At 47.5% G+C, this 13556-nt stretch overlaps 1 protein-coding gene across 2 annotated transcripts in view; it reads left to right on the forward strand.

Moving 5' to 3' along the window:
* Positions 1–3375: 3375 nt before the first annotated feature.
* The window catches only part of RAD54L (RAD54 like), a gene marked incomplete at its 5' end in the record, with an annotated part of 29314 nt that continues 19133 nt past the window's right edge, over positions 3376–13556 (forward strand). For both annotated transcript variants that reach the window (XM_079696549.1, XM_079696548.1), the window contains 8 exons: positions 3376–3405; positions 4137–4223; positions 5617–5736; positions 10638–10698; positions 11433–11568; positions 12014–12083; positions 12202–12490; positions 12718–12842. In XM_079696549.1, coding sequence (XP_079552675.1) covers positions 3376–3405; positions 4137–4223; positions 5617–5736; positions 10638–10698; positions 11433–11568; positions 12014–12083; positions 12202–12490; positions 12718–12842 — 918 coding nt within the window. The remainder of the gene's footprint in view (positions 3406–4136; positions 4224–5616; positions 5737–10637; positions 10699–11432; positions 11569–12013; positions 12084–12201; positions 12491–12717; positions 12843–13556) is intronic.

Below are 13556 nucleotides of genomic sequence, written 5' to 3' on the forward strand. Positions count from 1 at the left end.
AATATATCACTTGACACTTATCAGAACAACTAAAGTAAAAAATAGTGACAACACCAAATTTGTGAGGATGCGGAAAAACTGGATCACTCAAACATTGCTGGTGGGAATGTAAAATGATACAGCCACTCTGGAAAACAATTTGTGAGTTTTTTTTTAAAAAACTAAACATACAAATACTCTATAACCTAGCAATTGCACTCCTGGGCATTTGTCCCAGAGAATAAAGACTTATGTTTACATAAAAATCTGCAAATGAATGCTTGTAGCAGTCCATAATAGCCAACACTGGAAACAACATAGATGTCCTTCAACCTGTGACTAGCTAAATAAACTGAGGTACATCCACACCACAGAACACCATTTAGCAATATTAAGAAACATATCGATATACATACGCTCAACAATCTAGATGAATCTCTGGAGAATCATGCTGAGTGAAAAAATCCAATTTTAGAAAGTTACTATTATATGATTCCATTTATATAACATTCTTTTTCTTTTTTTTTTTGCGGTACGCGGGCCTCTCACTGTTGTGGCCCCTCCGGCCGTGGAGCACAGGCTACGGACGCGCAGGCTCAGCGGCCATGGCTCATGGGTCTAGCCGCTCCGCGGCATGTGGGATCTTCCCGGATCGGGGCATGAACCCGTGTCCCCTGCATCGGCAGGCGGAGCCACCAGGGAAGCCCTATATAACATTCTTGAAGTGACAAAGCTATAGAAATGGAGAATAGATTACTAGTTACCAGGGATTCAGGAAGGGGTAGAAGTGCGAGGGGGAAGGAGATGGGTGTGGCTATGAAAGGGCAACATGAGGGATTCTCAGGAGGTGATGGAAATGTTCAGTATCTTGACTGCATTTTTGTCAATAACCTGGTCTTTTTTTTTTTTTTTTTGCGTTACGCGGGCTTCTCACTGCTGTGGCCTCTCCCATTGCGGAGCACAGGCTCCTGGACGCGCAGGCTCAGCGGCCATGGCGCACGGACCCAGCCGCTCCGCGGCATGTGGGATCTTCCCAGACCGGGGCACGAACCCGCATCCCCTGCATCGGCAGGCGGACTCTCAACCACTGCGCCACCAGGGAAGCCCCAATAACCTGGTCTTGATGTCATACTATAGTTCTGCAAAATGTTACCATTAGGGGAAATGGAGTAAAGGGTAAAGGGTACATGGGATCTCTGTATTATTTCTTACAATTGCATGTGAATCTGCAATTACCTTAAAAATTTAATAAATAATTAAAAAATCAGTAAGAAATTATCCCCTGCCCCACCCCAGGCAAATAGTAACAGTTATCATCAGAGGCAGATTTACCATAAAGCTAAAGGTAAGCTTCAGGGCCGACCTGCACAGACCCTGGGAGTCCCAGAAGTTACTGGGGATTTGCAATCAGTGTTCTAATTGGGGAGAAGCCAGATTGCAACAGGAAGACTTTCTGATAAATTGCCTAGAGGTTTCAGAAGAAAGGGACCTAAATTTCCAAGATTCTGTAATTTTTAAAATCTCATTCTAAATATTAATGTGTACCTAATTTTAATGTGTACCTAATTTTAGAAGGTCTCAATAAGTACTTACAAAAGCTTCAGGCCCCACAAAACTTGGCTCAGCCCCTCCTTACCATACCATGGTGACTAAGAACAGGGACTCTGGGCTTCCCTGGTGGCGCAGTGGTTGAGAGTCCGCCTGCCGATGCAGGGGACACGGGTTCGTGCCCCGGTCTGGGAAGATCCCACATGCCGCAGGAGCGGCTGGGCCCGTGAGCCATGGCCACTGAGCCTGTGCTCCGGAGCCTGTGCTCCGCAAGGGGAGAGGCCACAACAGTGAGAGGCCCGCCTACCGCAAAAAAAAAAAAAAAAAAAAAAAAAAAAAAAGAACAGGGACTCTAAATTCAGATCCTGGGTATTCTCACTAGGTGTGTGACCTTAGATTAGTGTCTCTGAGCATTTCTTCATCTGTAAAATAGGGATGATAAGTGGAATATTGCCTGCCATATCAGAAAACAAAGGGTGTCACAGTCATCAGCGATTGCAGCCGTGCAGCCAGCACCGAAGGTGGTGAGCCCTGAGGGAACTCAGGAAGGAAACAAAGAATACCTGCCGTCTAGCAGCCTTCAGACTGCAGCCACTCCCTAAGGTGAGCCCTGAGGAAACTCAGGATGTGAAAGCACAGGATACTGGCCCCAGATAGCTAAGGTGCATATCAAAGGAGTGATTTCATTGATCCCAGAATCTTACATCTTCCCATAAATAGAAAAGCGTTAAATTCCTTAACTTGCGATTTCTGGTTTTCTTTAACTAGTAGTAATCTTTTTATGTTCCAGACTACCTGCCCTTTGTTGCAAAGCTCCTATATATCCAACTCCCCCCTCGCCTCCTCAGAGCAGTTCTCTCAGGATTACTTGAGATGCTGCCTCCTGGGCTTGAAGTCCTAAAAATTCCCGCCAAATAAAACAACTCTCAACTTTTTGGTTGTGAATGATTTTTAGTCCACAGGGACAAAAATAAACCTAACTTACCGTTGTGAGCATTAAATGAATTATTATAACTAAGAAGCTTAGAAGTGCCTGGCAGTAAATGTTATGTGTATACCCTTACTATTATTAGTGAGCACCTGGGTTGTGCCTGTCATTATACTGAGAATTTTAAGCACATTAATTTAATTCTCAGAATAGCCAAAGTACTAATATAATGTACATTTTCGGTATGAAGTAATTGACTTTTTGAGAGACGGAGTCTACAGGTAGACTGAGTGTATAGGATTAGGCCTGACTCCGAAACCACACTACCACCAACACGGTTTTCCCTAGGAAAGGAAGGTAGCTTCCTCCGACACCCCAGGCCTTAAATTCACGTCCCCTGGGGGCTTTCACTGCCCTAGCTGACCACGTAGTAGGGAGTCCGGGAGGAAAAACTCCCTCCACCCCCGGCGGGGGAGGTGGGAAGGAGAGGGCCGGGCTAAGCGACATCTGACTCGAACCTCGACCTCCTCTCCAGGCAGGTCCGGCGCACACACACACACACACACACACACGTGCCGCCTTTCTCAGCCTTCCGCACACAGGGGCAGGTCCTCCGCGGCCCCGTCGGAGGCAAACTGTCACTTCAGGTGCCGTCTGGGAAGCTCACCGGCCTCCCGCAAACGGCAGTGGACCGGAGCCGGAGTCCAGCCCGCGGGTGCAAAAACCCGGCGGTCGCGCTCGCCCCGCCCACTTCGCCCAACAGCTCCCGCCACTGCAGGCCACGCCCCACCTCTTAAGTCCCTCCTCCTCGCTCGTCCATTTAGCCTACCCAGCTCCAGAGTCCAGGACTCTCAGCGACCACAGCGCTAGGCCTGCCCCCGTCCTTGGGTCGCGAGCGCCGAAGTCATCGAACGCAGCCAATGGATGGTGCGGTGGCGGCACCGCGGGAGGTTCGATTGACCGGGCCTGGCGGGTCCCGGGAGTCCTGGCGGCTGTTAACGCGCGCTTTGGGAAGAGGAAGGTTGAGGGAGTGTGCTTGGGCTGAGGTTCAGCCTTGCCGCTCTTTCCAGCCTCGCCTGGGATTACCCTCCCAAGGCCGGATCTTCTACTTGTCCTGCCTGGACCCCTGCTCGGCCTCCCTCAGTCCGCCATCCGCACTCCTCCGGACTCGCCCTCCCCAGGCCTCGAATCTTCACCGTAACCTCTCGCCTGGCCTGTGATTACCCTTTCCCCCCCGCAGCTACCCCCTGCCTTCACGTCCACCTGGGAACATTATCTCGACTCCACTCTGCTCAGTCTGGCAGTCTACCTTGCCTCTTTGCCCCATCCCAGACCTCTACTCATTTCTGCTTGGGTATTTCCTTTTTGGCTTTCTCTTCCGCCTCGGCTGCCTCGGCTAACTGGAGACCGACACTTTCACAGTTTGGGCCCAAACCTCAGCCCCTGGCTGTATTCCCTCCATCCATGCTCCCTCTTTAATTAGCCCATGCTCTCAGTAATGTAGCAGCCCGCTCTTTACCAGGCTTCTGCGTTCTCAGCTGTTGGGTGCCTTTGACCTTTGGCTGATGGGTACTTGACATTTTATGTTCCTGGCCCAGAATGGTAAATATGGGCCTAGGGGAGGCTGTGGCTAGCCCTATGGCGGTGTCTAATGGGCTCACCTTCCGTCCTCTCCTTACAGAGGAGGAGCTTAGCTCCCAGTCAGCTGGCCAAGAGAAAACCGGAAGGCGGACCCAGTGATGAGGAAGACTGGCGGCCTGGAGCAGTGGTGAGTCCTCTGCCCTCAAGGGGATAGGGAAGGTGGGGGTGCAGGCTGTTGAGGCAGAAAGGAACCCTAAACCTGTTTTCTGGGGTTACATGGAGTGAGCCCCGTCACCTCTAGAAGCCTCTTACAGTAAACTTCAATGCCTGACTATGTGTCAGGCATTGAACCACATAAATAAAATCTTTGTTCTCAAGGTGCTCATTAGAAGCTAATATGCCTCAATTTTCCTGGTTAGGAAGGGGCATTCCAAAGCAAAGAGCTGATTGGGTTGGGCCCTTTGGCTCCCTTGGGGAAAAAAAAAGGGGGGTCCCCAACAGCAACTAGCAGCCCGCTCTTTTGCTCTTTGTCACCTGCCCAATGTCACAGAACAGTAGAGTGTACTGGGCCTACCTTAGAGTCTGAGTTCCCTTGGGCCTAGATTGGAGGGGTAATGCCCCTCCAGTCCCTGCAAATACTCAAGGGCACTATGTTCGACTTTGGACTGGGCTCTGCCTTGGAGGCTTTCTGGGGCTGGCTGTGGGCAGGACCTATGTAACCCAAATCAGTAGGAAGATGTAGTATGTACTTCAGAGAGCAATTCAAGAAGCAGTGTTTGGCCACTGGAGCTTTGGAGGAAGAGATTAGGTAAGGAACTTCTCAAAGGCAGTTTTGGGCGGGGTTAGTGAGTGAGTAAAAGCCTGTAGAGAGAGCGGAAGTGGCCTGGTGTTTCTGTTTCAGGTATGCCTTATAGCTTCAAATACCTTGGCAACCTGGTGCAAGTGGGTTCTTGCTTGGTGGCTCAGTGGGGCTTACTCTGTAGTTGTACTGCTGGTGTGCAGGCGGCTCCTCTACGTGTGAGGGAGACACATTGCCTGCCCCTTGCCACTTACATGGGTCTCAGACTTGAACCTGGGGCAGTATTTGGTACTGTCTGCTACTGGTTGCTCCAGAAAATGCTTTCAGTGCTGGTGTTCTCACTGCTATGGTGTGGCTGGTTGAGAGTGGTCTCAGAGGCCTGGGAGTTGGGAGCAGCTGAACTCTTGTCCTCCATTGGTAAACTCAGGGAGGGAAGCAAAGGGTCACTCAGTATTCCTTGGGGCTTTTAGAGTGAAGATTTGCGGGCAGCATGACTCTGTGCTACTGATGGACTTGCCCTTCACAGGCCCACTTCATTTACCTCTTCTAGTGCCCCTCAGATTAGGCAAGTTCTTTAACCTCATTAAGCTCCAGTTTTCTCACCTGTTAAATCAGGATATAAACGTGTATTTTAGGATTACTGTGAAGATGATACACGATAATATTGTACGTGTGAAGAGTTTAGCACAGTGCCTGGCACTTAATAAGCATTTTAAATGTTAGTTGCCATTGTGGTGAACTCTATCTTCCAGACTTTACCTTCCCCAATTCTGTCTCCTAGACTCCTAAGAAACGGAAATCCAGCAGTGAGACCCAGAGCCAGGAGTGTTTCCTGTCTCCTTTTCGGAAACCTTTGACTCAACTAACGAATCGACCACCGTGTCTGGACAGCAGTCAACATGTAAGCCCTAACTGCAACCTGCCAATGTCTGTGTGTGCCCTGTTTTGTCTAGGGAGGCTCCCTCGGTCCTCACACAGTAGCCAGCAGATGCTTCAGTGGGGGCTTTGGGCCTGCCCACAGCTCCTGGGGCCTGGAAAAGGCCTGACCTCTTTCCTTAGAGATTGTGTGCCTGACTTGGAATTCCCCTTGTTTATAGCTACTTGGGCACCAGATCTCAGGTGGCTCAGATTGCTGAGGACAAGAGGGTGCAGGAGAGTGAAGGCTATGGCAGGGTGTTGGAACCTGTCAGAGAACTGTCTCTGACTCTGCATATGGCTTCTAAGAAGTACTAGAGTCCTACAGCTTTCACGTGTATCCTCTAGTAAAATCAAAGGTAAAATCATCAAGTGGCAGGTTCTGTGCATTATTTCATGTAACTCTCATTTTTTAAGATGAGGAAGCTGAGTCTCAGAGAAGTTAAGTAATTGGCTCAAAGTTACAGAGTTGTCAGATCTGCCTAGCTCCATCCAAAGCTTTTTCCTCCAAACTTTCTGAGGGACAGAGTGACACTGAGCTCCAAAAACCCTTGGAATGTGATAAGAGTGATAAAAGTGTCTTCTGTTATTCCTAACAAACCCCTTTCAGCCACACCTGAATTTGCTAATGAGATGACTTTGTAAAGCATTTAACTTTGGGGCTGGTTGCCAGGGGAACCAAACCACCAATGGCCAATGTTTAATCAGTCCTACTCTTTACAAACCCAAAAGGTATGGGAGGGTTTGGAGAACTTCCTGGTTGGTGATTTGGTGAGCTGGAAGTCGTAAGGGGCACACCCGAAACTCCCCTAGCACAGAAGCTCCTGTGCTCACCACCCTTCCAGACCTCCCTCTGTGTCTCTTCATCTGGCTATTCATTCATATCTTTTAATATCCTTTGTGATAAATCAGTAATCTAGTAAGTAAACTATCTGAGTTCTGTGAGCCACCTAGCGAATTAATCGAACCCAAGGAGGGGGTTGTGGGAACATTTGATTTATAGCTTGTGGTCAGAAGCACAGGTAACCACCTGGACTTGAGATTTGCATCTGAAGCAGTGGGGAAGGCAGTCTCGTGGGACTGAACCCTTTTAGGATCTGATGCTTTCTCCTGGAAGATAGTGTTGGAATTAAGTTGTAGGGCACCCACGCGGAGCCGAAGATTTGCTTCATGTATGGAAAACCCACACATCTGGTGTCAGAAGAAGTGTAGTATTGAGAGTAGAGGAGACACAGGATCGTGTTTTTCCTTTATAGGGACTTTTTTTTTTTTTTTGCGGTACGTGGGCCTCTCACTGTTGTGGCCTCTCCCGTTGCGGAGCACAGGCTCCGGACGCGCAGGCTCAGCGGCCATGGCTCACGGGCCCAGCCGCTCTGTGGCATGTGGGATCTTCCCGGACCGGGGCACGAACCCATGTCCCCTGCATCGGCAGGCAGACTCTCAACCACTGCGCCACCAGGGAAGCCCAACAGGGACATTTTGAAGGAAAAATGGGAGTATGTTGATGGGAACGTGTAATGGAGGTTAGTTATTTGTGCATTCAGCAAATGCTTAAAAACATTTTTACATAGTATTTGATGAATACAAAAGCATATGTATAATGTATATAAAATATAAAACAAAATAAACACCTGTGAACCCACCATCCGGGACTAGAACATCATCAAATTCATAATCCCTTTTCTCATTCCCAGAGGTAGCCACTATCCTGAATTATATTCATCATCCGTTGCTTTTTGTGATAATTTTACCATATATATATAATTCACTAAGTAATACATTGTTTAATCGTTTTCTTGAGCTTTAAGAAGTGGTGTGTAGTCCTCCGGGACTGTTTTCATTCCGGATTCATTTTGTTGTCCTATAGAACTATATGACATAAGTGCGGATGTGGTGGGAGTATGCAAACAGGGCGCCTAACAGTCTGGAGGCTAGTGGAGACCCGAATCTGAGGGACATGCTGATTAGGTTGAGTTCTGAAGGATGCGAGGAGTTTGCCAGGTGAAGAGAACAGGAAGTGTTCTAGATAGAGGGAACAGCCTGTTTGAAAGCTGTGGAGGAAGGGTCCCCAACGGCAGAAATGCTTCAGGACCACAAAAGTCAGTGCAGCTCTGGAGACGAAGACTTTAGCCTTAGACACAATCAGTTTTAAGTCCTGTAGGATGTCTGGGTTTGCAGATGTGGGTGTGGTATGTAGGAGGGAGTTATGGACTGGAAATAGATTTGGGGTGATTGGCATAGAGTTTGTTTGACACCTGCAAAGTGTATTGGAGTGTCCATGTGAATGTACAGTTAGAAGAGCTTAGGACTGAGCCCTGAGGAACACTGACTTTTAAAGGGATTGGGCAGAAGAAGAAGAGCGCGCTAGGGCACTGTGCATGAGGTCCCAGAAAGGCAAAATAGTGGGAGAGTGGTGTCATGGAAGTCAAAAGCAGAGAATATTTGAGAGGAAGGAGTGGCCAGCTTTGACTGGTAAGATAAGGTAGAAACATATCCCTTGGAGTTAAGGTCTTGTAGGCCATTGGTGACCTTGGCCAGAATCACTTCAGAAGAGTGGAAGGGGCAGAAGATAGATAGGAGGAGTGAGAGATAAGGAAGGGGAGACAGAGTACTCTTTCTAGAAGTTTGAAGGGGAGGAGATAAGAAGTCCAAGGACATTTTGTTTTTGATATAGGAGAGAGTTAAGCATGTTTTAAATGCTGGTGAGAAAGAGCTAGTGGAGAGGGAGAAGATGAGACAACAGGAGAGATCAGGCAGACCTGATAGAGTGACTCTCTGTGGAAGAGGGAAGCTTTGACCTTGGTGGGGAGGAGGGATGTTCTTCCTCTTCTATCATCAGAAGGAAAGGGTGGTATGAATTTTCAGTAACTAAGTAAAGTGAGAGCATGCTTTCTCCTCTGCCTCTGTCAGAGTCTAGTGAGTACTACCAGACCAGATTCTTGGAGGCTGGCCATTGCAAGTCTTGCAGGCTCTGCCCTCAGATGTTTTTGGCCATGGGTCCTCACCTTCTTCCACAGTAGTTGCACAAGCCTGCACTTCTACCTGCAGAACTTGTGGCTCCTGGGTTTTACTGAAAGTCTTTTTAAATTTGGAGCATAAATTCTTGGCTACTTAAAGCTTCAATACTAGCCTCTTATATTGACAGTCTTGAAAATAATAGTTTCAGAATTAAAAGCAGAATTGACACCAAGTTAGGAAAGAAATTAGAGTCCATTTCCTTCCTTTTCCTCTCCTTTGACTTAAAGGTAGCTTTTTGTTAGAATGTTCTATATATGAGTTTCTCATCATTGCTATGGTAATTAAACATAGTCAAAAGATTTTATTCAAAAAGAAATACGCAAATAAAGAATTTGGGCCTTTCTCCAACCCTGGGCTTGTCGTGTTATTTAGTGTGGTGATGAAGTTCAGTTCTCCACGTTCCTTTTCTATCTTCCAATAGATTGCCAAATATATTCATTACATTTTTCCTATTTAAAGTACATTGAGTTTCTAGAATTTAATTTATAATCTGTATAGAAGTGAGTCAGAATTAAAAAGGTAAGAATTTCAGGGCAAGACGGGCTTGCTTTTTTCCCTATTAAAATACCTTATTGCTAGAAGGGAGTATTTTTCATTACTTCTTTTTCCACTAATGTATTCCACTAAGACTACCTTTAGGGTTTCTGCTCTTGTTTTCGCCTTGCTCTCTTGGGTTCTAGCTCTTATTTTGTTGAGGTTTACAGTCTATTGTAATTCCCCAAGGGCTCAGGTGCATATAGATAGAACTTTGATGGGAGTTTTCAGTTAGCTCAGGAGCTGGCACTGTGGACTCCCCTGCCTCCTGCCCCAGCCCCGTAGCCCAGTGCTGATTCCAGGCCGAAGTGATGGCACAGAGACTTCCTGTCACCCTTGTCCCTTGCTTTTTCTTGGTGATTGGCTTCCCCTCTCTCTCATGTCCTCTTTCTCATGTTTTTTCCTCTCGTGCCTTCCCATGGCAGGAAGCTGCTGACTCTGGGCTGATCCACATGGCTATACTCAAACAGGTTGGATTGGGAAGCCATATTGCCCAGTAGTTACAAGTAAGGGCCTGGACTCAGGAAGGTCCTGCAAATGTCATGGCTGTGTGACTTGGGAAACCACTCAGCCTCAATTTGCTCATCTGTAAAATGGGGATGCCAGTAATATATGGACCTCATAGGACTGTTAATGAGAATTAAATGGTAACATGAATGCGAGGGCTTAGCATCACATCTGGCATACATTGTTAATCATCATTATTGTTGTCACTTTTGCTGTTGTTGTCAACATTATTTTACTAATACTACCGCTCCTTTTACTCCTGCTACCACTACTCTTTGAAGGGCTGTTTAGTTCCCAAGGAGGCTGATATGAGAGTTGATATGGGAATTGGATGCAGTAGGCAGAACTGATATGACAAAAAAGGAAATGTGCGCTATGCTTGGAAAGATGTAACCCTGTAGGACAGTGGTTGAATCCAGACATTGGAGTTCTGTTAGTACTGGGATTGGGTGAGTTTGTGGTGCTTTCTTCTTAAGGCACTGCAGCCTAGGGAATAGTTAGGTGTCCTTACTTAGCATGGTCTTTCATGAGCTAAAGGCTCTGAGCCTTGTGGTTGACCAAGGCTAGGTATTTGCTTTGGCACTCTCTTGTCCCTGGGGATTTGTGGAACCTTATGCAAAGCCTCAAAGGTAAAAGCCATTGTACAAAACCTAATAATCTAATATGGAGCACATCTCCTGTTCTAGATGCATCTGAATGAAACGTAATCAAAATACAATGCTCTGAACGTATTACGACGCTTAAACAGGCATTTTAGACTGCATTTGTAAAAATATTATCCCATAACATCTCCAATCAGTCCTGAATCCCTGTTTCTTCTCTTTTTAGGAAGCGTTTATTCGAAGCATTTTGTCAAAGCCTTTCAAAATCCCCATTCCAAATTATCAAGGTAAAAATGGAGACTTTTCTATTTCTTAAATTAGTCACGTGTGAATATGCCTGAATAGATTAAAACCTCTGCTTTTGTGAGTACAGCTTACCTTGGAATTAAAGATGCCAGTCCAGTGGTGACTATGTATGGGGTGACCTTCCCGGGGCCTGCATGAAGTCTGTGTTTGACAGCTTCAGCAAAGGCTACCAAGACTGACTGCCCCTCATCTTCTTGGTGGGGATATGTCAGTGTTCAGGAAGCTCCTGGTGGGCCAGGGTGGCTGATGGACCCAGGCTGCATTCAGTGCAAGTGAGTTCAGTAGCATTTCCTTTATGACGTTGGCTCTGTCAGAGGCCTAGTTTCTATAGGGTTTCCCTCTGCCTTATGTAGGGCATAGAATTGTGCTAAAACTGGGGGCTGGGAGGGAGGAGGCGAACTCTCAAGACCTCTCAGTCTTGAAAGGCCCCTTTAGGGTTTCAGACCTTTCCAGGATTTATTTGATCTAAGATGAACGAGACCTGGCCCCCCAGAAGTTTGTAGTTGATTGGGAGAAGTCATATGGGGAAAACTCTGATCTGAGGCAGACTGGGGTAATGGTCAGGCAGAGGTGCCCAAACTGCTTTTGGAGAGCTTTTTGGGAGAAGGGGGTCATATGGAAGCTTAGGAAAGTTCATGTGAAGGATAGGCATTTGAGCTGGGCCTGCTGGAGCTCCTCAACTTAGAGGCTTAGGTGACAAATTGTTGGTTTCTAGGTCCTCTGGGCTCTCGGGCATTGGGCCTCAAAAGGGCTGGGGTCCGCCGGGCCCTGCATGACCCTCTGGAAGAAGGTGCCTTGGTTCTGTACGAGCCTCCCTTGCTGAGCGCCCACGACCAGCTGAAGCTTGACAAGTATGTGCACTGGTATTTCTTGAGCAGTTCTGGTCCTCTAAGTGCACAAACCTGGAGGGCAGAGAGCATTTTGGTGTGAGTTCACCTTGGGACCTGCATATGTTTTCAGAGTGCTGTCATGACTACTGTACCATCCAGAGTGAGTAGGTGGGGAAGGAGAGTGCCTGGGGAAGAACATGTGGACATGTCCAGTTAGTGGGGTTTCCTCATCCATTCCTACCAGGCTCACTCAGGGGGCACAGGGAGGGTTAAGGTGATGACATAGGGAACCCATCTCCATCTCCTAACTTTCTCATCCTGGAGAGGAATTTCCTATGGTTTGATTGCACCAGGCCAAGGAGGTCCTCTCTTAGGCAGCTGCCTCTGAATCAACAGGACACAACTTTCTGAGGGTGTGCCCTTGCCCGTGGCTGAGCTCTGTGTTTTCTTTGTTGTGTTTTCTCAGGGAAAAACTCCCTGTCCATGTGGTCGTTGATCCTATTCTCAGTAAGGTCTTGAGGCCTCATCAGAGAGAGGTAAATGGGGGTGGGGGGGTGAGTTTGGGCTAGGGTAGGGGCTGCACCTGAGGGCCTGTCATCCCTGGGGCAGCAGCAGTGTGGATGCCAAAGTGGGCTGAGTGCTGTTATTCCCCAGGGAGTGAAGTTCCTGTGGGAGTGTGTCACCAGTCGGCGCATCCCTGGTAACCATGGCTGCATCATGGCTGATGAGATGGGCCTGGGCAAGACGCTGCAGTGCATCACATTGATGTGGACGCTTTTGCGCCAGAGTCCAGAGTGCAAGCCAGAAATTGACAAGGCAGTGGTGGTGTCGCCCTCCAGCCTAGTGAAGAACTGGTACAATGAAGTTGGGAAATGGCTTGGAGGGAGGATCCAACCTCTAGCCATCGACGGAGGCTCTAAGGACGAGATAGACCAAAAGCTGGGTAGGAGCCTTAACAAACATGGCTGCACTCCTCCATACAACCTGCTCCTGTCTTAAGTGTATCCTCACTGATGGCCAGGGTTGAGGGCAGGGAGGGGGTGGCAGAAAGTAGAATTCCTGTGGAAAGAGCTGAAATAGTTATTTCCAGGCTAAATTAAAGAATCGTCAAACTGGTTTTTTCTTTATGATATTCTCAGATTTGTTCCCTTGACACCTTTTTTGTCGTAGAAGGATTTATGAACCAGCGTGGAGCCAGAGTGCCTTCTCCCATCCTCATCATTTCCTATGAGACTTTCCGCCTTCATGTCAGAGTCCTCCGGAGAGGGAGTGTTGGACTGGTCATATGTGATGAGGTACTTGACGCTCAGCTGTCTGGGTGGTAGGAGAAAGTCTGTCAAAGTCTTCTCACTGAGAACTGCCATCCAAGAGCTGTGCCGGTTACTGGGGGATGCAGAGGACAGAACATACTGCCTTGGAGGAGGCAAATGGGAGGGAGAGCCCATGGTACCAATTTGCTGAAAGAGGGGTTAAGCAGAGCTTGGAATGCCAAGGAGAGTGAGGTGCTGTGGGCTGATTGATTTTGTTGCCTCTAGACAGTTTTCCTAGACCAAAGGACTTTGAAGGGTGGGAGGGATTTGGATGGGTGGAGAGACATGGTACAGTGTTTAGGGGAACAGGTTCTAGGATCAGAGAGATCTTTGTTCAAATCCTGGCTCTGCCACTTATCAGAGTAAGTGGTAAGTTACTTAACCACCCAAGCCTCTTTTTCTGTGTCAATAAAATGGGGTGATAATATCTGCCTTATGGGATTATTGTGAGGATTAAATGAAGGAAAGCTTTTATCACAGTGCCTGGTATGTCATAAGACCTTGGTACATGTCAGCTCTGGGTGTTATTTTGTTTTTGTTTTGTTTTTTGTTGTTGCTGTTTTTTTTTTTTAATAATTCACCTTTAAAAATAATTATTTTAAATTCTGTTTTATTTTTATTTTTTGGATGCGCCACATGGCATGTGGGATCTAGTTGCCTGACCAGGGATTGAACCCGTGCCCATTGTAGTGGAAGCGC

Source organism: Hyperoodon ampullatus (genome assembly GCF_949752795.1).
Source record: "Hyperoodon ampullatus genome assembly, chromosome: 2".
In the NCBI taxonomy this organism is placed as follows: Eukaryota; Metazoa; Chordata; class Mammalia; order Artiodactyla; family Ziphiidae; genus Hyperoodon; species Hyperoodon ampullatus.